Below are 25,139 nucleotides of genomic sequence, written 5' to 3' on the forward strand. Positions count from 1 at the left end.
CTTATCTCCCCTTCCCTTTATGGAGCTCGACTAGAGCTGCCCTATCCACTGGGACAGCCAGTACAGATATATTTGTAATCTGTATAATGTACAACCCAAATATCCTCCCTCTCTATCTCTCGCACTCTCTCTCTCTCTCTCTCTCACATCCACAAACCTAATTAGGCTCCTGCAGGCGGTATAGCTCGTGCCTGTCCGGCTCCAACAGTAACACCAGACCCTGCAGACATTTCATTAACAAACGAAAAAAAAAATAATGAAACCCTACACATATCCTCCTACTTCCAGCCAGTAATCCAATCCCAGCGCTGCTAATGCACCTCTCTAATGCAATCAGCCAATCACAGCACTCAAAGCAGCCCCACTGGTCACATGACACCCTGGCCCACCCCAAAGCTGGGTGAGGGGGGAGCGACGTCATGCTAATGCTGTTTTAATGCATTTCTTAATGCAATTTAGCCCCTCCTACCCTCGACCCAGCCCCACCGGACTCTACTAATCAATTTCAGGCATTTCTGCAGAGACGATGATCCCCGTGTTAGCACTGAGAGAGGCGGGCTAATGACAGTCTAATGCGATTTGTGAACCCAGGCTAGTACTGGAACAGCCTGCCCTCCCTTCCCATCCTACCCACTCACAGGCATTACTATGGGTGGCTAATAGGCCACATTAAGACATGCAGGGCCGAAATGGACTCCAACTACCGTTTTCTTTAGTTACATTGACGGCTAATGGCTAAACCTCGCAGTCTCAACACAGCTAACGAGGCTGAGGCATCCGGTAAGTGTAAGGATGAGGGTGTAGGCTTACGAATTCAAAACATTCTGAAGTGGCAGGAGTGTATCTGTCGAGCTATAGGAGGAATTAATGCCTTCCACGGCTTCGTGTTCAAGAAGAGGCTCAAGAGCTTTCATTAGCTGTGTGTTTTAAAGGTGAGATTGACCAACAGACCCAGACCTACAGCTTCTGCCTTTTAACGTGTACTAGTGGACAGAGCTGCTTAGGAACGAGAGGAACAATTGAGACAAGTTCTCCATTCACTTCCATTCATTTCGGGCCAAAAATAAAGACACATCTGAGCCTTTTTTTTATCAACATATGAGCCTGTCCTCTTCTACAGAGACTGGACCTTCTGTCGTTTGATTCAGAAGCTTGACCACTTTATAGCTTGAATGATAAAGCTGCAATTTGAAACAATGCACGGTAATGTTTGAAGTAGAAGCTCCTCAATAATACAAAGCACGGAGCGTGTTCACTGTACAATAAGAAGAAGAAGAAGAAGAAGAAGAAGAAGAAGAAGAAGAAGAAGAATACTACATATAATTAATAATAATTCTTAATGCTAATTTCATCCAAATGTAATTTTGGTAACCTTTATTATTTTCATGAATTCATTGTTTTTACGTGATTTTTTATGTATAAAATGCTCTGGTTAAGTAACGGAAAACTTCATCCTCCAGTCCTTCATCAGTGGTCACAGGACGCTGGTCACAGGACGCTGCCCACAGGACGCTGTTAGTTGATTGACTATCCTCAATCCAGCAGTGACAGTGAGGCGTTTGAAAACTCCAGCAGCACTGCTGTGTCTGATCCACTTGTACCAGCACAACACAGGTTTGAGTATTTAATGTTTTGTATTTAAGTGATATATTTTATTTGATTTGTTGCTGTAGTGATAACAAATGGAAGCTGAAATCTAAATGGCTGAATTCTGCCACATCCCAAACAGCACACTAGCACACTAAATAGCATGCAAATAATAGTGCATATACCATTAGAAGTGCGCTTTTTAGTGTAGTAGGTGAAGTATTGCAGTTTGTGGTTTGGGAGGCAGCCAGCTTTAGATCAGCCAGTGAGAAGTGTTCCACAGTCCAGCACCTCAAGCGGCTGATTACAGCTCTGCTGTGCAGCTCGTTGGCTGCTCATTAAACATTTTCGAGTAATAGTTTTTTTCTTGTAACTGTGTTCTTTTAACTGCAGCACCATTTAAGGCGGAACGGCAAATCTGAGAAGCTGGAGAATAAGAAGCTAACTTAAATATATATATATATATATATATATATATATATATATATATATATATATATATATATATATATATGGAGTTTATTATGTAAGAGCTTTGGCAGCTTTGGTAGCCAGTTTTATTAGTTTTTATAAAATCTCACACACTGGGATTTTCTGAACTACCCAGGTTACACAAATCCAGTCCACCAATCAAGGTGATCTTCTCCTCGTAGCGTTTTCTGGAGACTGTATCTGAAGTGTCCACATATCTTTTCATGTTTATTGTGGTCATTCTGGTCTAGTCTGCTTGGTCTTCATCCACCTGCAGGGCAGTATCTGTAGCTCACTCAGAGTTCCAGCTTGCCCACCAAAATCAATATGTTAGGGCTGAACTAAATACCGTATTGTGATACTTTTGCATTACAATTACAATACGAGCTTACATCATCTTCTTAAACTGCTTGATCCAGCTAGAGTCGCAGTTGCAATAGGGAAAGCAGAGAAGCCCAGATGGCTCTGTCCCCCACAACCTCCTCCAGCTCACTTTGGGGGATCCCAAGCTGCTCCCAGGGCAACTTGGAGATATAATCCCTCCTGCAGCTTGGGGTCTCGTCCCAGTTGGCTGTGCCTAGTAAACCTTCAACGGGCGGTGGCCAGGGGGCTTCCTACTCAGATGCCTGAACCACCTCAACTGGCTTCTCTTAATGTGGAGGGGTACCAGCTCTACTTTGAGCTCCTCCTGGATGACTGAGCCCCTCACTCTGTCATGTACAGTGTGGCGCACCACCCTGCGAAGAAAGCTCATTTCTGCCGCTTGTATATACAACCTCATTCTTTCAGTCTTTACCCAAAGCTCATGACCACATGTGAGGGTGCAGACCGACCAGTAAACCTTGTGCCTTGCGGCTCAGCTCCCTCTTCACCACTACAGACCAGTACAGGCACCACATTACTGTTGCCGCCTGTCTCAGCCTACAGCTGATCTCATCACTCGTGAACAAGGTCCTTTCTGGATCGGGGCCTAGGCGTGGCGGAAGGGCTTGTGTGGTCTAGGGGTCTTCAGAGCTATGTCATCTCCTAGTAGGCTCTCCCAAGGCGAAGACGCCTGGAGTGATGACCCAGAATAACACGATCCAAAGTTCCTTATGAATAAAAGACACAATGTTTTGTGTACCCTGCCCAGGAGAGGGTTACTGGGACCTATCCCTGGAGCCAGGCTTGGGGGTAGCGTTCCTCAGCGAGAGCCTGGTGGCCGGGCAGCCCGCGTAGCTCAGCCAGGCTCAGCCTGGAAAAGCAACGTGGCAGAGACCATGTGGGCCCACCACCTGCAAGGTTCAGAGTGGGGGACCAATACAGTGCCTCTTAGGCAGCGGGAGATGGCGGGGAGGACCTTGGCGGCATGGATCCCTGCGGTGGAAACTGGACCATGGCAGGTGAAATGTAATGCTTTACATATTAAAACATACTGGTAAACCACTGTGACAGGCTTCAAGCCAGGCCTGCATTAGTTTGACCAAACCTTTGATGTCAGATCACACTGATGCCTTGATTAATCATACCCAACACCCACAAATACTCACATGGGATGTGTGAATTGGTCAGGATGCACACAATAAAACATTACCTGATTTGAGGACTTATTTACATAATGCAGCCTTCTGTAATATCAGTATTGCAAACAATATTACGTTAATGCCTAACAAACAATACACCATGCAGCCCTACTATATTCTCTGTTTCTGAAATGTAGCACACTTGAATTCATACCACCTTCATCCTCCCTGACTTACAAACCCAACTGAAGTCAGAGTCATGTAAATATGGCATTTTGGACTTACTTGAATTTAGCATTCACTTCATCCGCTGCTTTGTGGTAGTTCTCATTGGTGACCTTGTAGAACTGGGCGCTCTGGAAAAGAGAGAGAGCACGAAATGAAACGAAGCACAAAGTTTTCACTCTACACAAATAAAAGATAAGCTCATCAATTTATTCTCATCCTCTCAGACGGTCCGGAGAGGATTGGGGACGGAGGAGAAGAGGAAAGTGTGAGGAAGAGTACAGTTCACCAAGGTACACTTTTTCTCATAAATGGCTTTAAAAAAAAAACAGCAGTGATGGGTATTTTACAGTGTTCACCTCATCCTACTGTACCATTTAAACTCCATTAAAAGTTTATGGAGGGGGATATTGAGAGCAGCAAAGCGTGAAGTGTTTGGCTGATTTTAGTGAGTGGTAAAAAAAAGGGATTTCCTTGAAGTGTAGAGCTAGTGTGATGACATCACTAGTGGCGCGGAAAAACTTGAGGTCACAAATGCCGATCCACTCCCAGGGAATGGACAGAAGGCGGTTAAACGCTGGATTGGCTTGACCTTCTAAAATGTGGCAGTTTGGAAAGATGGCTGCATTCAAGAAGTTTAAAATGTGGTTATTTTGAAACACACACATCGGCCTGTCTCGGGACGGAAATGGACGGGATTGAAGTTCAATGTCTGTAACAGAAAATGTAGAAAGAAATATTCCAGGCTCTTCATCTTAACTAGGCATGCAGCGACATTTCAGACACCGAAACATTTCAGCCGAAAAGGACACTTTTGGTTTCCGTCCAAAAGAGAAATGGCAGAAAATTTTGACGGGAATTACAAGATTTTATAGAGATTAAATAATGATTAACAATTAAATGGATTCAACAATAAAGTGTTAAAATCCTACAGTTAATAAATAATTTTTACTGGTTATGAAAATAAAAAATAGTGAATAAAAACACTATTTCCTTTGCTCTCTTGTGGCGGTCAGTGCAACTGTTTGAGCTGTAGATTGGTGAAAAAATGTTGGCCGTGTGAAACTATCACAGTTTCTATGAAGGACATTAAACAAGTGGTGAATCTCTGTTAATGTTGAGTATCAAGAAGAGGAACGACACCAAAGAACTTCTCCACTATATGTTTAACCTCTTACTGACCAGGTTATATTTTGGTTTTTCCATCTGAATTTACATGACCAAATCGTAAGGCAAATTATTCAGTAACTGCTTGAAATAAATGTACATTTGTATTTTATTTATTTATTTTTTGAAAAAGTTCCCCTCAAATTAACAGAACATGTGTTTTATGATCACACATATTTCTATATGCTTACAATTTACTGCTGAAAGCCAAAAATCTTAGACGCTCTTTGTATTATTTTATAAAAATAATTTTAACAGAGCAGATCACTGAAGAGACGCCATCTGTTTATAGTTTATAGCCCAGATTTGTGGAAAAATTGGTCGACTTTCAGTAGAAAAAAAATTCAGCTTCTTTTATTATAAGGGTTTAAAATTACATCACCCATCTATTTGACTGGAAAGAAGACAGTTACAGCTCTCATACGACCCCCACCTTCTGAATGTAGCTTATGAAATATGAAAGTTATGAAGAATATGACGAAGTGCGTTTTGGAACCACCGGTGGTCTCAAGGAGTTGAAAAGGTTAATACCACTTCAAAAAAAAAAAAATAAAATAAATCGACATCCCACATGATATGCACAATGAATCAAAAAATTTAAAGGAAGGTCCCTGTGAGCATGCCAATTTTTAAATTAATGAAAAAAATTCACAATCCACAATTACAAAAATAACTAAAAAAATACAGGAATTAATTTCTTTGGATGGTCAACTATTCTCTGTTGTCAATGATATTATATTTTATTGGCACATGCTCTATGTTGGTAAATCTTAGTAAATTTATTTTATGTAAACAGCTTTTATTTACTGTCAGCTCAGTTTTGTCTTACTGAAATGCAGGAACTGCATTTCCCTCATTCATTATCCTGCAGTTGTTCAAGTCGTTAAACATGGTTCTCATTACTAAATATATAATAGTAAATACTAAATATATATATATGGTAAATAAACAAAAATAAGTTTTCTTAAGTACCTAATAAATATAATCCAACAAGTAAATGCCATCTAGCCAAGCTGAGTGTGTTTTATTTGTAATGCAGAACAGAGATTTTACTAAAATAGATTTAACATAAAATATTTTTTTAAATGTAATTGTATAAATATCAGGACCTATAGGTGAGTTAGGTTAGATAGAGTTAGTATCGGTATGGGCCGATACTAAAGGATCAGGTATCGGTATTGGTATCTAAAGGGAAAAAGTGGTATCGGTGCAGCTCTATAAAACCCACCTCTGATAATCATCCATTATCATCGGTAACACTGCCACCATACCAATGTTTGAGTCGCTTCATGCTGTCATTGGCTGTTTATCGCCATCAAGTGAAGAATAAGAGTTTTTTTCAATGCAAACGTGAACGCAGCATAATATCGACCACTGGTGTGCATGTAAAGACATGCTAACCAATAAGCTAAGGCTCTTTATAATAAGGTTTATAATAAGGTTCTATGACCGAGGTAGAGGCAGGGAAAGGCTGACTTCAATTGTACACTAAGGGCCGCGCACCATTAGTATGCAGAGACAGTGGAATTCAGATTTCACAGTTAACCTGGGTGCTTAAGAGACTGTTAGCAATGTGTTTGATTCTAACAGGCTTGGCAGTGGTGAAAGGAGTGCAGCGGAATACAGAGCATGCTGGAAAAAAGATCTCAGCCGAACAGCAGCGCTGGTTCCAATCAGGAGCATAGTCTCCAATGGCAAACAGCAAAACAGCTCAGACACTGATTACCAGGGCAGAGACTTTGACCTCACAAACACAAACAAAACCTACTTTCAAGCATATCGTCCCACATCCAGCCTCTCTTGTTCTTGCTTAAACGCACACATAAATGAACAAAACACAAGTGGGGCTGGAGTAGACTGCAATTTGGGTCTTCTACTTTTGTCCTTGATTAACAAGCGATTCGGACACACTGATTTTGATTTCGGTGTTGAACGCGCAGTGATGTAGAGGTCCTCCATCAGTCCCCTGAGAGCCTCCCACATACTCGCTCTCTCAGCCCTCCAAATGCCAAACCTCCACCTGCATTTCCCCACATTTTTCTCCCGAAAACAACACCCAGTAGTCAGCGTCGCAGATTAGAAGATTACCAAAAAAACAATCAGCATCTCTAGTTTTCTTTTCGCCGCCTTTACACAGGTGCTCTGAGGTTGCCAAGAGACCCCCTTTATTCCTTGTTTACAGGTAGACAAAAATAAATGTTTACTTAATCTTTCACACATTGGGGGTGTCATAGACTAATAAAATAATTACCTAAACAACCTAATCCCACCACGGAGAGATTTACACTCTGCAGAAGGAACTTCTCTGTTTTCTGAATTAAATCTCCCCTGCTTTATAATGAGCCAGCCGCACGGCGGTTCAGAGTAATCGCAGGGGTTACGTTATCTCTCGCAGACCAGAGAGGAAGCAGGGGGGAAGCCCCGCTGTGACAGCCATTATGGCACGACGGCGCTGCGGCCATATTGGCTCTGCGGCACGCCAGAGGACGCGTGAGACTGAGCTTTCACAAATCAAAGCTGGCGACCGCAAACGGCGCGAGGAGAGGAGAGCGGCGGCCTGTGGAGCCAATCCCTCAATCAGGCCGTCAGACCAGGGGAAGAGGCTAAACAGGAGAAAGGAGGAAAGCTTCCTTCTACTGCAGCTCCGGCCGAAACGGATCCTCCACTAGAAGAACAGCTTTATCAGAGGCCGTCAGAAGGTGCTGCAGGAAGTGCTGCATGCTAGAACACCACAGAATCAGTGTTATTGTTCGAACACGGCCCTTTAAGTGACGTTCAGCTGAATCTTCTGAAGTAAACGATGTGACCACCACCTGCTAGAGGGAACACAATGTCTGCAATGTTCATGATCAGAGTCTGTTTCCCAAAAGCAGCTTCTGGCCTGTTTCTTTTCTGCCTATTAGCAGAAACTCAGGTGCTTTTTACTGTATAATGTGGCCAAGAACTGCATATCTTGTCATGCTAAGGCAGTTTTGACATGCAAAGTCATATACTAAACGACTTTTCAAGCGATTTCACTGTCGCAGACAAATTTCCAGCGTTTAGTGTAAGGTGGTCAGGATGGCGGTCTTTGGTCAGTCTTTTTCTCGTCTTGACGCTGCGACAAAATCAACCGTGTTTAATATTATCATAAGTTTTGAGTCTTGGCTCATGCAAATAGTGACGTGCCAGGGGCGATGTGAGGGAGAGAGGGAGAGAGAGGGAGAGAGAGAGAGAGAGAGAGAGAGAGAGAGAGAGAGAGAGAGACAGAGAGAGAGAGAGAGAGAGAGAGAGAGAGAGAGAGAGAGAATGCAAAGAGAGTGAAATCTCACAATAATCAAATATAATAGTATTTTAATAGTTCTGGTTCACTGAGCCTGTAACAGTGATGTTTTCTGTGCAGTGGTTTCTTGTTTTGTTTGTTTGTTTTTTATGGTTTAGTTCCTAACACCTAATCAACAGCGCTGAATCACTGCATGTTTCGCTGATGTGTAAATCTTTATGTTATATTGTCGTAGGTTTTGAGTCTTGGCTCATGCAAATAGTGACGTGACAGGAGCGACGTGAGAGTGCAAGGGGGAAAAGGGATGAGTGAGTGACTGAAATCTTTGTAAAAAGGCAAATTAATTTAAATATGTAACCTGTCTTAATATTCCCTTTCACTGAGCCTGTAACAGTGATGTAAGGAAATGAGCAGAGGACTTTAAAAATGGCTTTACTGAGGAAGCATCAATGGTTTTTCCATTTTTTTTTTACTTTGTTACAGTGGTTTCTGATTTTGTTTGTTTTTTATAGTTTAGCTCATAACACCCAATCAACAACGCTGAATCGCTGCATGTTTTGCTGATGTGCAAATCTTTATGTTTAATAAAAAAGTAACTGCATATTTTACAGGTTAATTCTAAAAATACTGGGTGATGATCTGCCAGAATATACAGTTCTACAGTGAACTGGGCTGAGCTCCAGATCTTTACATGACCAGCCAACGTGTCTTTCCATGTGTACCAATATAGACTGGAAAAGGAAAAGGGTTTCTTTGCTTGTAAATTTCCACCAGGTGCATGATGGGAAATAATCTCAAAATCTAGTTGCAGTCTTGCAAATAGTGACCCTGCAAGATCCCCAGTCTTTGCAAAATGACAGTCTGTCACTAAAAACTCTGACATTGTGTTTAGATGTGAGAGGCTGTCAGACTTTAGTCTTTTAAAAGTCTTTTCAAAGTCTTCTAGTGTACAGTTAGCATAAAGGGGACAGTTGTGAAAAAGCTTGTAGATACTTGCTCATCCAGTATTTCTTCTGAAATCAAAGGTATTAAAAGGAATTTTGTCCCTTTTTGCTGTTACAGCAGCAAATAAATGCCATGCACTCCTGATTTCTTGGTTGGTTTTACCTCTTTTGTCTTAGTTTTCTTTGGTCCTTTTCATAAAGTTTTTTAAAAGGTTATAACAGGCTATTCACTCGCTAAAGGTGAGGTTTGGACACATTTTATGTTTTTAAATAACTTTCCATGAGTGTTTTGCATTCAGATCCACCAGCTCGACCTGTATAGCTGTTGTGTAGTTATACAAAGTGCCTAACTGTCTAACATGTAGCTTAATCTTCAGGTGAGTAAGTTTGAATCCCACCGGATCCATGACCAAAAAAGGCAATAGAGTCTGGCTGCAGACCTGCACTCTCAGCCCCAGTGACGTCACGTGCACATGCACGTTCTGCCAGAATGGCAGAAGCAGCCCAACAGCACAGTAGCTTTGGGCTGCTGCTGCTTAGCAATATTATCACTTCATCCAATTTTTGTCCATAACACAGCTAGAGAATTCCATTTAAGGTACCTCCCTGTTGAAAAAGTGGTAGAACCCTTTTAAAGTGTCTGCTGGTTCCTGCTGGTGTCTAGTAGTCGCTAAAGGTATTCTGTGTTTTCCTGATGGGTTGATATCACAGTGTAAAGAGTTCATTTAATCCGCCGTTCTGGGACTGATTCCACGTACATTTACCTTTCCTAATGGTTCTAACAGTCTTCAGCATGGCTTTCATGAGTTTCAGTGGTAGCTTGTTTGTTTTTTATGCGAATAAACCCGACATTACGTCTTATCGTTGTAGTAGGTTTTATTTTGAAAGCTTCCATATTTAATTCCCTTTTATCAGTATTTAATTATCTAATTATCAGTATGACAATGTTAACATATTTAGTCCTTAGTTCGCCGTTTTTCCTCATAAAACCGACAAGAACGCTGTCGTGGCAGAGCGTGCACTGACGTCATTAATAGGCTGGCGGTGCACGTCAGGCTGAGAGTGCACGTCTGCAGCCAGACCCTTCTCAAAAAAGGCACTATTTACTGTCTATATTATTGGCCAATATCAACGTGTGTGTTTACATGCACTCAATAATCCGATCATAATCGGATTATTGCAGTTATCTGATTATTCAAATGGTCATGTAAACACCACACTCTGATCTAGAAATCTGGTTAAGAAATCCAATTACGAGAGCTGGATTTTAGCTCAGTAATCAGATTTCTCAGTGCATGTGAACTCTTACTCGGATTTCTTTCGGATTTCTCAGTCTACGCATGCGCGACAATGAGGCGGTACCAGAAATAAACAAGCAGCGCTGCCACGAGACACAGCAAAACACTTTTTGGAGCAGAGCTGAAATCAAACATGAAATAAAGGATTTAAATATTCTGCATTTTCTAGATGACGTATGTCCACATTTTCAGCTAAAGTGGCGCAATGTTTTAAAAAAAGCTGCGGCATGAATTTTGAGTTTTACATGACATTTATTGGCCGGTTGCAAAGCTGAAATCCGATTACTGCCTGACTCATGTAAACCCAGACTTTCCCATTATCTGATTACTCAAGAGCATGTAAACGTGTTGATCGGATTACTGACAAAATCTGATTTTCTACAGTTATGGGATTATTGAGTGCATGTAAACACACTCAATGATACAGTGAGTCACTAGTAACGGCCTATATATCGGCCAGGCCCCACCTAAAAGTTCTCATAATCTTCCCGTCAGCTTTATACAACAAATCCTTTCAACTGCAGAAACATTCGTTTCTCAAAAAGGACCAGGGAGAAACAATCAGAGCCCAAGCAGGAGTATGTGTGGTATGTTTACATACAACTGGAAGTAAAGCCCTGTTTTTGGTTAGGTCTGATTCAACAAGTAAACATAGTACTTATTGTTTTGTGCCTTTATTTATGTATTTGCTGACACCAGAGGAGATGTATTTGATTTCAACAAGGGTCTACACTGCTGTTACACTGCATTCCACTGCTGTTCTGATCTTGGGTGTGTTTGTTTACTGCGTGATTAAACGACACACTGCTGTGGTCTAAAAAACAGTGCCAACACTGCGCTGTATAAATATATACTTCGGTGTGCATCAGAGTGTGATTTAATATCCAGCCAAGAATGCTATACATTTGCATGCATCAACTATGTCTGTGTGTGGGCATGCAAAACGGAGGCGCACGAGTGTGAAGAAGAGTTGGAGCCGTTTCTCTAGTCTTGAGAAAACTCTGCTAATTAAATAGCTGAGCCCTGGTCCCCATTCCTCCAGCACGCGCCGCTCTACAGAGAGGGACAGATAAAGGCCATTCACCGATCTGAAATGAAACGCTGCCAAGCCTTTCACTTGGAGAGCGCTGTAGCCAGAGAGTCCACGTCCACACCCTGCGTACTTCAGCTTTGAGGCGACACGACTGGTAAAATCTCCTAAGGTCCTTGATGAGAACAGGGCGTGCGTACACTGCCCGGGCCGGTTTTTACTAATGCGCATACTTTCTTCATAGCAACAGTTAGTCTTTCGAGTGAAACACACAGCCTCTGATGACAAAAGGACATAGAAGTCCATCTCCAAAATGGTAACTTTATAGGAGAAGCAAAAAACATACTTTACTTTTAATGTAAGTCAATGGAACCAGATTTTTTTCCAGGTCATTTTGGGCCGTTTCTTTTGGTCCATTCATCATGAAATTCACATACAATGTAAAGGGCATCCAGCGTTTTCAAATTATGTCAAACACTGAAAAACAACAAAAATAGAGAGGTTTTGTTCCGACAGCACCGATATGTTCTTAGCAATAACTTAACGTATTAAAGACTACTCAGGCTTACTCTGCAGAATATCTTAGGTGTAAATACAGGTAACAATAATCATCAAAATCTCCTTCAGCAGCTTTAACTGCACACTTTCTTCATGTAAACAGTCAGTTTTTTGAGACATTCCTCAGAGGTGCTGTGCCATGCCCCTTTCAGGACACTCCAAAGGTTTGTGGAGCTGGTTTAATACAAATACAAAACATTAGCCATGTTTACACGCAGCCTAATAATCCGCTAATAATCCGACTAATAGCTCAATCGGAATAGAATATGTCCATGTAAACACCTCAATCAGAATAGACTAGTCCGACTGAGGCCACGATGACCCAGTGTTTGAATACTGAAATTACTAGTTGGGCATTTGCTGCGCTTTATCATGGCAAGACAGAGAAAATATGCTGCCTAACAATTTAATTAAATGCCAATTTTATGTTTTAACAAAAGTGCAATACATACAATGTGAAAGTTTTGCTCACATTTGCTAGTAAGTGTGTTATACTTGGCTAATCCAATAGTGCCTTTCTAATGGGTGAGTTGCCAAGGATGAGTTGTCAAGGAGGTCACTGAGTGCAGTTTTTATCGCTAAATAAAATAAATGGCTAATCTTTCATCAGCCAGTGTAACTACTGCTGCAAGTGCAGTTTAATTTTAGGGCCTGTTTCCAAGATTCAGGATTCTGAACTATGTTACCAACTACAGCATCCACTGTTGCCGGGATACAGGCTCTGTCTGCAAAGTCACCGTCTCAAGTGCGGGTCCACATTGTTCCGCTCAGCCGTCCAATTTATGACCACGGAGCAGCTGCTAGAGACTTGCAGGTGCTGCGGACCCTCAGACAGCTGCCAGGGGGGCTTTTGAAGAGCTGAGGGAGGGTACTTAGTGGTTCAGCAGGCATCAGAACTCGGGCCCTTTTGTACGACCATCAGCTAGGCCGATGCAGTGAAAAGGTATTCAAAGGGCATTGATCGGGCCGAGGCACAGAATTAATGAGCCTCCTCATTGCCAGTTCCTCCTGGCATGAAAAGAGTGGGCATCTACGCTTCTGCCTTTTACCGCGACGGTCGCTTTTACAACGAGACACCACCCAGTCTCATCAATACTCTCACACGGGGAGGGAGAAGCAATTCTGGGGGGAAAAAAACGGCACACAAAACGAATAATAACCATACACAGAAGGGAGGGGGCGGCAGGGAAGAGGGAGGAAGAAAAACTTTGGAGAACACGCAGTTAAATATGAGATTGTTTTACAGCAGGTATTGAGTGAAAATGTGATATATAAATATATATAGATATTGTTTCAGAGGCAATTTGGGCGGCTGGGCCAATTCGGAGGCTGGAGGTGCTGGGTTGCTGTCTCGGAGCCGTGATGGCCTGTCAGACAGAGCCTTCTGATAAACGAGCAGTCTGAATTGAAAGAGACATGTAATATATATCAGCCTTTTATATTCTCTCTCGCCCTCTCCCGCTCTCTCTTTCTCCTTCTGTACCTCCTCTCTGGTTCTCCCTCTATTTTTCTCCCTGCCACTTGTTCGTTAAGAAGCCAAAGCCCAAAGCCAATGGAACAGTGCAGGAGCAGGAAAAGAGAGGGATGAAGAATGAGGGGAAACAGAAGAGAGGAAAATGGGAGAGAAGAGAGAGGAGGCACTGCAAACCGCAGCTCCTGCTGATTCCAGAGCTGCCCGTAACAGGGCTGCCGACTCACTTAAAGCTGATGCAGACAAAAAAAAATGTTTTTAAATAAATAAAAAGAACAAGGCTGTTCTACCACCTTCCTCTACAGAAACAAGATAAGACTCTTTTGTCCATATCTCTTATGTTTCCTTCCCTTTTCACTTATCTAATTCCTCGTCTCCTATGGAGAGAAGCTCGAGAACCCCCTCTAAGACTTTATTGTGTGAGAGTGCTGAGTTTTCCAATGAACTATTCAGTGCATTTTCAAACACATTACCTTGTACTCCGGGGGGAAAAAGGAAAATGTTCCACCAAACGTGTAAACTAGGGATGTGCACGGGTACTCGAGTACTTGGTTAACCAAGTGAAGTGCCAGTATTTGAATACTCAAAGTTGCTAGTTGGGCATTTGTTGCATTTAACATGGCAAGACAGAGAAAATATACAGACCATAAATTGCTTGTATTTGCTAGTAAGTATGTTATACTTTGCTAATCCAAAGTGAAGTGAGTGCCTTTCCATGGGTGAGTTGCCAAGGATGCGTAGTTAATGAGGTCACCGAGAAGGCAGAGATAGCGTAGCTTTTAGTGCTACATAGGCTGATGTTACACCCAGCATTAACCAACATTAAAATATATTTCTCTGATAAACTATCACGTTGGCACACCGTCCACTAAAGAAGGAAAAACCTATAGATGATGTTAAGTGTCCACCAGCATACAGGGTTAGCAGTTTTAGCTAATTAGCTCATCTGAGGTTTCCGTTATTCATCCAACAAAAAAAAAAACTTCTGGTTTTACTACTTACTGCTACTGGCCATTTCTGAACCATAAAAATGGCTATTTTTGAATAATAAAACAAGTTTGTCAATGCATTCCTTTGCGTATTTAAATATAAATATAATTACTGCATTTCAGTGAAATACCTCACTTCATATAACTTAAATATCTGACTTCTTGCATTTTTCTTCTATAACAATATTGGCTGCTAGAGTACGGTATCAACCAAATGCTGTATTCCATTGCTGTTCTGGCTGCTACCTCAGCGACTGCTATGTTCATATATGCTATCTGCTAATATGTCATTGTATGTTACATCCTCCTTTGCACAATCTACATATTCTCAGTACCGTGTACTACACATGTCCTGTTTTGTATTTACTGTATTTGTATTTATTGCACTGTGTTTATTGTATTATTTTGCACTTATGTTCCTGTGTTGGTCCTGGAGGAATGTTGTATTGTTTCGCTGTGTACTTGTATAGAGCTGAAATGGCAATAAAGCCCCTTAAACTCTTGAACTCTTGATGCTACATTTTTGTGCAACACCAGTGCTGCCACCTAAAAAAGCCAAGCCTACAGCCCTACACTAAAAACTAAACAGCAGTATCACTTAATTCAGTTACTCCATATATTTTCATTCAGTCAAACACAATAGAGTCAGCATAAAGAGACTCTGTTACCTTAAAATAAAATTTAGACACTGGTGGAATAAAATTCAAACATTTTCGTTCCACTTCTTTGGCTTTCATTTGACTCTCTGAGTGAAAATACATAATTTCATTAACTGAAATGCACCTGGATTAATTCTTGCCCAATTTACATACACAAAGCAACATAATTCATGTACTTAATGTTCACATATTTTCAGTCTGTATGTTAAACAATCCTATTAGTAATTTTTTGTGTGTACATTCATTTCAGATTTCTAAAATATGTTTTTTTCTTTTTTGGCATTGTTTTTTTACTCCTTAATGAACCTTTACAGATACACGATTTTCAAAATTAGCCAGAATGTACACCCCTACTGTAAACAATAATAAATTATTCACTCACTACCAAATTTGTGCTCTTGTTGCCATTTGTTTAAGGTATTCTCACATTGAAGGCCTGGTACGTCCAGCACATTTATCTTATGAATCCAGATCCATAAATCCATAAGGGCTAAAATGCACTCGTGTCTAGCTGACCGGGCTCTCTCTGTCTCTATTTGAGCACAGAGGGCTGAGCTGTTGACACAGCGCTGCGAGTATTGAACAAGGATCTATAGGTGATTGATGAGGCTGGAGGGGATCAATAACGCTTCTGTCAGTGTGGGGCTGGGCTTATGCTGTCCTTGTAAGTAAAAGTGAGAGACAGAGAGAGAGAGAAAGAGAGGAAGACAACGTACACTTTCACAGTGAAGTGTTAAACCAGCCACGTAACATAACAGCGTCCTCAAACTGAAAGTATGTGGCGTGAGATCGTTATCACAATGTTATAACAAGTTTTTATGAGCATGCTGTGGATGTCAGTACTAAAAGACCAACCACTCTTTCATTAAAAAGAGATTTAACATAGACTCACAGGGGGTGAAGCTAACACAGGTTTTCTCCTGTTGTCAGGAGATTGTGGGTTCAAATCCCTGGATATGGTAATGCCCAGTAATATGCTGATTAAAACAACATGTACTCACAGTTTTAAATGTGGTGTGCCAACACTTGTGGAACAAAACGTTAAATATAAGCTGTGTGTCAATGTCTAGTGTGTTGTCTGCACAAGCACAACCAACCCGAAGGCTGTTTGCTTTATTACCCACCAAGGTATCTTGTGCATCCTTAATTGTTAAGGGAATCTGCAGTGTTCATTCAGTAAGACTGCTGAATTTAAGTTATTTCGATCACTGTTCTAGTTTTTGGTATATCGAGTGTATTCATAGATTAGCATCTTAACCAAACCCCAGCCAACTGGATACAACTGGTTTGCTGGATATGGATTACATTCAATTGTAAAGTCAATGGTGATTCAACACTGAAAATCCTTTTTAGTCTTGGCTTAAGCTTGATATTAGTCTGGGAAACGAGCCCATGAGGTTCCACTTCTGTTAAAATACTGGCTATCCAGAAAGCTGCCAGTGAGTGCAGGACAAAAGAGGTATGTTTCAATACCTAGACGTTAAACTCCACTGGCATTCAAATCAATACATGAACAATAGCCACCTTATTTTTAAAGTGACTACAGTATTTCAAGAGCTGAAATATCTAGAGAAGGGAAGTGACTTCAAGTGACTTTAGCAAAGTAAGAAGAGTGTGGTTACCCTTCAAGTTATCTGGTTATCCTTTTATGTCCCATTAAATCTGGGACATTCTGGGACAAAGCGCATTTTGCAGCTGAGTAAAGAAATTTACAAGCATAAACCTCCCAACAACCAGTGCTTCAGAAGACAGTGTGGCTTCATAAGGACTCCTGGAAAAAGTCCAGTATTTAAAATTCGTGCTCATAAAATCCAACTGATGCATTGCAAGATGAACTTAACTAGAGCTCAAATCAAAATGAAATACAGTGCTAAGCTAACCCCACTAGTTCGGTACTAACATACAATGGTGAAAATAACAGAAACGATAATTCTCATAGTGCTTTTTTGTTATACTTACGCAAATTAATACACTTCTACACTGAACACGGCTATGTAAAGGCATGCACTTTGTTTTTTTCTTTCAGTATAAGCAAAATGTAAAAATGTAACTATTAGCATAAATACCTGGTATAAAAAAGTGTTTCTCTCACAGCTGTTCAGGTTTCTGTTGACAGACTGATTGCAAACACTGGCACACAGGCATTCAGACATTAACCAACAATAAGCATTATTTGCGATTTGATTTTTTAAAAATATTCCTATTATTTTAGGGTGTTATTACCTTTTAGCATATCGTCTGTTCACACTTCACCAGATGTTCTGTCCAAAAGTCACTCAAGGCATCACAGACTACAGGAATGATGTGGATTCTCTAGCCTACTTCGTTGGGATGTTAATGCTGCAACAGTGTAGAGGGTATTTTAAACAAAGGCTGACCTAAAGAGATGCAGGACACTATGTACTTAGGAATGAGACAAAGAATCCTGCTTTAGGAAAGAAAAACTGCCTCTTCAGCACTTCCAACCAGCGTCAGACCCCATTTAAAACAGGTCGAATGAGACCAACACACACAGTCTCTCGGGAGCAGGCAGTTATGCAGCGCAGCGTGAGTGTGTCATTTTGAGGACGAATGGTCGGAGGTGAGGAAGTGTGAGCCCCTCTCCCCATGTGGCCCAGCAGGGAGAGAGGAGGAGATCCGAGAGGGAGCAGCAGGAGGGCGTCAGTTTAAGGACAAAATGAATACGAGTCTGCCTGGAGGCCTCACCCTGCCCACTGTACCAAAGGACGGCCTGGCTCACCCCGGCCGCTTTGCAGAAAGGACGTGTGTGTGTTGCCTTTGCCAAGTTTGCTTAGCCTGCAAAGGCAACGTACACACAAACACAAACACAACAGGCCTGTCTGACCCCCGCTGCAAAAGCAAAGCCTGTCTGGCCCCTTTTACGGTACTAAAGCAAAGCCTGTCTGACCCCTACTATGGTACTAAAGCAAAGCCTGTCTGACCCCTACTATGGTACTAAAGCAAAGCCTGTCTGGCCCCTTTTACGGTACTAAAGCAAAGCCTGTCTGACCCCTACTATGGTACTAAAGCAAAGCCTGTCTGACCCCTACTACGGTACTAAAGCAAAGCCTGTCTGACCCCTACTATGGTGCTAAATCAAAAAGACTGTCTGGCCCCTATTACGGTACTAAAGCAAAGACTGTCTGACCCCTACTACGGTGCTAAATCAAAAAGACTGTCTGACCCCTACTACGGTGCTAAATCAAAAAGACTGTCTGACCCCGTCTACGGTGCTAAATCAAAAAGACTGTCTGACCCCTACTATGGTGCTAAATCAAAAAGACTGTCCAACCCACACTACAGAACTAAAGCAAAGCATGTCTGACTCCCATTATAGTACCAAAGCAAAGCCTGTCTGATTCCCACTACAGTAGCAAAAGCAAAGCCTGTCTGACCCCTACTATGGTACTAAAGCAAAGCCTGTCTGACCCCTACTACAGTACCTAAACAAAGACCGTCTAACACCCACTACAGTACTAAAACAAACGCCGCCTGTCCAACCCACACTATAGCACCAAAGCAAAGCCTGTCTGACTCCCACTACAGTAGTAAAGCAAAGCCTGTCTCACTCCCACTACGATACACTACAGCACCGAAGTAAAACTGTTTCTGCTTCTATGGTATTTAAGCAAAGATTGTCTAACCCCCACTACAGTACCAAAGCAAAGCCTGTCTGACCCCTACTACAGTACCAAAGCAAAGCCTGTCTGACCCCTACTACAGTACCAAAGCAAAGCCTGTCTGACCCCTACTACAGTACCAAAGCAAAGACTGCCTGATCCCTTCTATAGTATTTAAGCAAAGCCTGTCTGACCCCTACTACAGTACCAAAGCAAAGACTGTCTGACCCCTACTACAGTACCAAAGCAAAGACTGCCTGATCCCTTCTATAGTATTTAAGCAAAGCCTGTCTGACCCCTACTACAGTACCAAAGAAAAGCCTGTCTGACCCCCACTACAGTACCAAAGCAAAGCCTGTCTGACCCCTACTACAGTACCAAAGCAAAGCCTGTCTGACCCCTACTACAGTACCAAAGAAAAGCCTGTCTGACCCCCACTACAGTACCAAAGCAAAGCCTGTCTGACCCCTACTACAGTACCAAAGCAAAGCCTGTCTGACTCCTACTACAGTACCAAAGCAAAGCCTGTCTGACCCCCACAGTAGTACCAAAGTAAAGACTGTCCGACCCCCACTACAGTACCAAAGCAAAGCCTGTCTGACCCCCACTGTAGTACCAAAGCAAAGCCTGTCTGACCCCCACTACAGTACCAAAGCAAAGCCTGTCTGACCCCCACTACAGTACCAAAGCAAAGACTGCCTGATCCCTTCTATAGTACTTAAGCAAAGTCTGTCTGACCCCCACTACAGTACCAAAGCAAAGCCTGTCTGACCCCCACAGTAGTACCAAAGCAAAGCCTGTCTGACCCCCACAGTAGTATCAAAGTAAAGACTGTCTGGCCCCCACTACGGTACTAAAACAAAGCCTGTCTGTGAGCAATGAGTGATGTTGAAGAGCAGAGGAAACTGCATCTTTTAAAAAACAAAAACAACTTTTTTAGTCAACTGTTGTAAGTAATTTGGGCATATATTATATATCATATTCTCTATGATCAAGTCTCCCCACCCCAATTAACAACAATAATAAAAACAAGATTTCTATGAGCACATATTAAACTCAGGGCTATCAGTCTCTAAACCAAGCCCTGTGAGTTTCCAGCCTGCAGATGGTCAGGTAACTGCCACTCTCATTTATTCTCGAAATAAATTTAAGAGAGATTATACTAAGTAGCTGGCAGTTCAACCAGGGAACTCCTTTGTGCTGATGAAACTGGTGTTGATACTGACACAGTGGCCTCAAATTAGAGCTCAAAAATTATTTAGAAATTAGCACTGCATACTTCATTCATTTCTGGCTTTATAAAACTCATTTGGGTTATTAAAATTATTAACAATTTTAATTACTGAATTATACTGAATATAATTTGCTGGCTAGTTCACTGTATTCTTTTTCTTTTTTTTTGTATTCATATTCTAAGGGAAATCCTTCACATTTTCTAGATAACAGTCTCTTTACACTGACCAGTGCTTCATTCTTTACAAACTCCTAACCGAGCACATCTGATTCAATTCATCAAGACTTTAGCAGCGTTTGAATGTTAGAATCAGGTGGAGATGATAAGAGCTGCAATAATACTCCACAAGATAATCACAAAACCAAAACAAAAGAAGAATTTGCAGATATGCAGGCATGTAACTTTTGGCCCGTTGTGTAGACGTGGCTGTGCTAAACAGATGAACGATGTACTGAAACGTTGGTGCTGTGGGTCTTACCTTCTCCTCCAGCTTGGCCACTTGTTCTCTGTAGAAGGCATCCTGCTTCCTCAGCTCTCGGTCTCTGTCCTCCAACTGCTTGGCCTGCAAAGGCAACACAAAAAAAGCCAGCAAATGAAGCATAGGCAAAAAGACAATGCACCCAAAAAGTGGTAAAATTTGCTTTGTTTCTATTTTTAACTTCTGCATATCCCAGCGAAGAGAATCCAAAGTAAAAGCGCGAGAGCTGCCTGCACAGTGCTGCGCTGTCATAATGAAATACATATGGATAAGGACGCCCTTAGCTCCTTCCAAGGGCATCAGTTCATGACAGGCCTCTATCAGTGTGTCATCAGAACTGTGTGTACGTGTGCATGCGTGTGTGCAGACGCGGCACTGAAAAGGCTGAAGGAAGAAGGATAACATCAGCAGGGGGACAATGGCGAATCTTTCCAGGCCTTATTTATGGCTCTTTGCTATCTCTGCTCCCTCTCCTATTGCCCCTCTCCATCCCTCTTTCTCTCTCTCTGTGTCTTCCTCTCCTGACCTTCAGCTCATGACTTCTGTTCATGCACGTTGTGTCCAAAGCAGGCCTTTAAACGAGGCAACAGGATACAATGTTTTTTCAGCATCTCCAAATTGATGCAAATAAGAGTAAAGACAATGATGGATTTGCTTTCAAATTAACAGTTCAACAGAAACGAGCTAGTAATTTAGTTCATTAATGTATAGGAGTGCACGGCTCATGGATGCTTTTTGGCAGATTTTAATATTTTTATAGCCAAATTGGCCAGGAGTAGGGCTGGCCCAAAGAGGATTTACAGGCTTTGTGTTCTAGTAAGGATTACATGTTCTCAATATTACACTGAGCAAGATTTTCTGATAAAATTGAATGATGTAGTATTATTAAGCCAGAAGAAAAAAAAACACATTAGAATATGGTGTTAGTGTGCTGCTGCGAGTCGCCCTGTAAAGCTAAAAAAAAAAAAAATAATAATAATAATAATAATTAAGTTGGGTAGGGAGCTTTTCAGACCACGTCTTACATCTTTGCTCAGGCTCAAAAGAAGGTCTGGCTCGATGTTTAGGTCTCAAATGCAAAATCAACATCATACTGATATGAGACAATAGCATAGGACATAATGACCATCGTAGATAATTCACTTATATCACTGAAAGGCACGTCTTACACCAGGTTTTCTTCGAATGCTCTTTCGGCGTGTTCGGAAAGAGTCCAATGCACAACCCACGTTACACAATGTTCTTCCACATGTTGCATGCTGCAGATTTTCACCACAGAGGTCTCCAAATCCACAAAACGTACACTGTGTAGCGTTAAAAACTATCACTTTTAACCTTACTATTAAGCGTGGTCGAAAATAATAAATAATAAAGTTGCATTCAACACATTCGATTACTCCACTAGCCAAATTAGCAGCTTGCATCTATGTGTGCTCTTGTTTTAATGTCATCTACAAGGTGTAATTGATATATTTGCAGCATTTTTATCATGTTCGTACATTTTTCCAGCTGTCTTTGTCATTCTTTTTAACACCTATATACCCATCTTTTATTTGAGTATGTATGTTAAGCCTTCGATAATCAATGTCTAAGTAGCCATTACAGTTACACCCCACTTGATGTCTCTTATCCTTTCCTAGAAGCATAATAAGTTTATGAAGGAGTGCACTTTGGTCGACTCTTCTTTATTAATTTTTATCCTTTGCATCTCAAGTGAATCAGAACGCTGTAAAAAAAAAAATTAAGGGACATCAAGAGAGAAGAAAATTAATCTAGACACGTAGATCAAGTTATCCGCAAGCTAAAGATGTAGTTTGATGTGTTATTAGCATTTTCAAGAGTTTCAAGTGAGTTGCAAGACGTTTTACAACACGCAACTCAAGGCAATTTAGTTTTGTGTAGTTTTCAAGTAGTTAAAGTTGCAAGAAAGTTTCACTGTGTAAAGTCAGCCTAAGACGTTGGTAAAAGACGAAGCTTCAGAATATTAAATAAGGAAACAATACAACACAAATGAATACTGAAGTACTGAATTATTCAGACCATTCCTATTCAACACTGTTTTTTTTTTTGTTTTGTTTTAAAAGCTACAGGCAATAATATTGCTTACTTACTCTTCACCCTCTTTACCTGAGGCTCAGCTTTGGTGGGCTGATTGAACACAGTGACATGAACACACAGGCTGGTGGGTAGGCTGGTGCCATGCATGGCATGGAGACTACTTGGCAGACTCATAATATTTGTCAGATAATGAGCCAAAATAAAAATAAATAGCAGACTGTTGTTCACACATTAGGGGCAAATATTGGCCAATTCTGATCGTGCACCTCTAATGCCTACAGCAGGGTAATAGCATTTACAACTTCTGTTGTTCTCATAAGACTGATGATGGTCTTAATAAAGGCTAAAGGTGTTCACATCACATGCAGAAAGAGGACAAAAGAGAGAGTGAGGGTGATGGATGAAAGCACAGAAAAAAAAAAAAAGCAGGGAAAGGAAAAAGCCAAAAGAGTCTAAAGTCAGAAAGGCTTTGTGTTGTGCCTTACCTTACGCTCCATCCCCTGCAGCGAGAGAGAGAGAGAGAGAGAGAGAGAGAGAGAGAGAGAGAGAGAGAGAGAGAGAGAGAGAGAGTGTTAGAAACTGGGAGAGACAGAGACACAAAGAAAGAGGGAAGGGGAGAAAATATAAAAAGGACAGATCTGACCAAGAAATGCTTTAAATTACATTTCCAGGCTTTAGCACTAAAAGGTTGCTGGGTGAATGCACTGTTTACTCTTTCACAAACACACACACACACACACACACACACACTGCAGTGTGAAGCAGCAGTGTATTAGAGGAGGCCACGCGAACGCCGCAGCCTTGCTGCTCCATCATCACGCGCATTTATGAGTGCGGAGAAAAAAAAAGAAAAGAAAAATGTGCTTATGAAAGAAAAATCTAATCTAAATCCAATCCCAGCTGAGTGATAGGCATCAGGGTTGAGATACTGGCCTCATTGAGATACGTGCTCTGCGCATAGTGATGAATCTCTCTCTCTCTCACACACACACACACACACACACACACACACACACACACACACACACACACACACACAGATCTGAAGCAATGCATATACAATCACCAGCACTTCAATGACACGTCCTTTAGGCATTTTATACAGACATGTATGTTATGTGAAGGTTCACAGATTTGCGTAACACACTCCTCAAACACACCTGACTCAAGATCATTTATGATGATGATAATTAGATGACAAGCTGGGGGCGGGGTTAATACTAGGGATGCACCAATACCACTTTTTCCCTTCCAACACCGACACCTGATCCTTTAGTATCGGCCAATATCAAGTACCTATACCGATACTAACTCTACGTAACCTAACTCACTTATAAGTCCTGATATTTATACAATTATTTTATTTTGGTAAAATCTATGTTCTGTGTCACAAATAAAACGGGAATATATTTATTAGATGCTTAAGAAAACTTATTTTTGTTTATGTACCATATATCTAGTATTTACTAATGTATAATTAATAATAAGAACCATGTTTACTATGTAAACGTTTCCCATTACACTAATGACGTGTCAATAAATTAGTTATCTGCTTTCATTTGCTTACAAGCATTTGCCTCAACTCAAGCTGAAGTGGCTAAACTGGCTGAATAGCTATCTAGCTTCCTAGCAGCTGATACTTGGTAGCTCCCAAATGATGACGGACACGGCGTTCAAATAAACAAACATTACTCTCTGCTGCCCTCTAAAGGTGTTACTGCACCTGTTATACATTCCATTGTTTTCATAAGACTCATGACGCACCTGAATAAAAGCGTTTTCTGCTTTTAATTTGTTTAGATGTATTTGCTTCAAGCCCAACTGAAAAACAATTGTTTGCTGTGATGTAAAAACTGTGAAAACTAACAAGTATGTAAAATTAAGTCAGCTTGAACAATTGCAATCAGGTGATTATGTAAGAATAAAGAGTAAAACCGAAAACAGCAACCAAAACCACAAAACCACAAAAAAGAGCATAGTGAGTGCTGCAAAAACACCGGATGTCTCCTCTCAAGCAAGTCCAGACCTCTGGCTGACCAAGAATGACCTCTGCTCTCAATACATACACACGCACGCACAGACAGCAAAAAAACGCCAATATAAACGCTCAGCCCGGGTCTGGGAGCCAATTACAGGCCTCTGCGTGGGAGAGGAGCAGTTTTAGTAATCAGTCAATGCAACGCTTCAGCTGTGTAGCTAGTATGAAAAGAAAAGCTGCCTCTATGATTGACCTTCATCTTGACTCCACAACACGCACACATACTCACGGAGCAGCTGCATTCACAGCCCAATAGATAAACGCTGTGAAAGCGTAACCAATGCGCAATTAAAAACAGGGAGGCACCGACATCAATGTGCGACCAGGGATTTTCTCTCTCGCGCTCTTTTTCCACCGAGCTATCACAATGGATCAGAGGGGGCATATGGCAGTGCCGCCGTCGCTCGGTCACACGAGGTGTCAGGATTACTTCCATCTGATTAAACTCATTCAACCCCACCTAGATCATCTAATCACATTACAACCCCAACAAAAGACTGCGATTCACACCGCCAATGACGCACCATTGTGCCCCCTAATGAAGAACA

General features: G+C 41.5%; 1 protein-coding gene across 3 annotated transcripts in view; it reads right to left on the reverse strand.

Moving 5' to 3' along the window:
- The window catches only part of chchd3a (coiled-coil-helix-coiled-coil-helix domain containing 3a), a 153,567-nt gene that overhangs the window by 22,016 nt on the left and 106,412 nt on the right, over positions 1-25,139 (reverse strand). For 2 of the 3 annotated variants that reach the window (XM_036577675.1, XM_036577673.1), the window contains 3 exons: positions 23,039-23,053; positions 20,496-20,579; positions 3,846-3,916 (listed from right to left, as the gene is read on the reverse strand). In XM_036577675.1, the coding sequence (XP_036433568.1) occupies positions 3,846-3,916; positions 20,496-20,579; positions 23,039-23,053 (170 nt within the window). The remainder of the gene's footprint in view (positions 1-3,845; positions 3,917-20,495; positions 20,580-23,038; positions 23,054-25,139) is intronic. The other variant, XM_036577674.1, reaches the window with a different exon arrangement.

Source organism: Colossoma macropomum, unplaced genomic scaffold, assembly GCF_904425465.1.
Source record: "Colossoma macropomum unplaced genomic scaffold, Colossoma_macropomum, whole genome shotgun sequence".
Taxonomy (NCBI): Eukaryota; Metazoa; Chordata; class Actinopteri; order Characiformes; family Serrasalmidae; genus Colossoma; species Colossoma macropomum.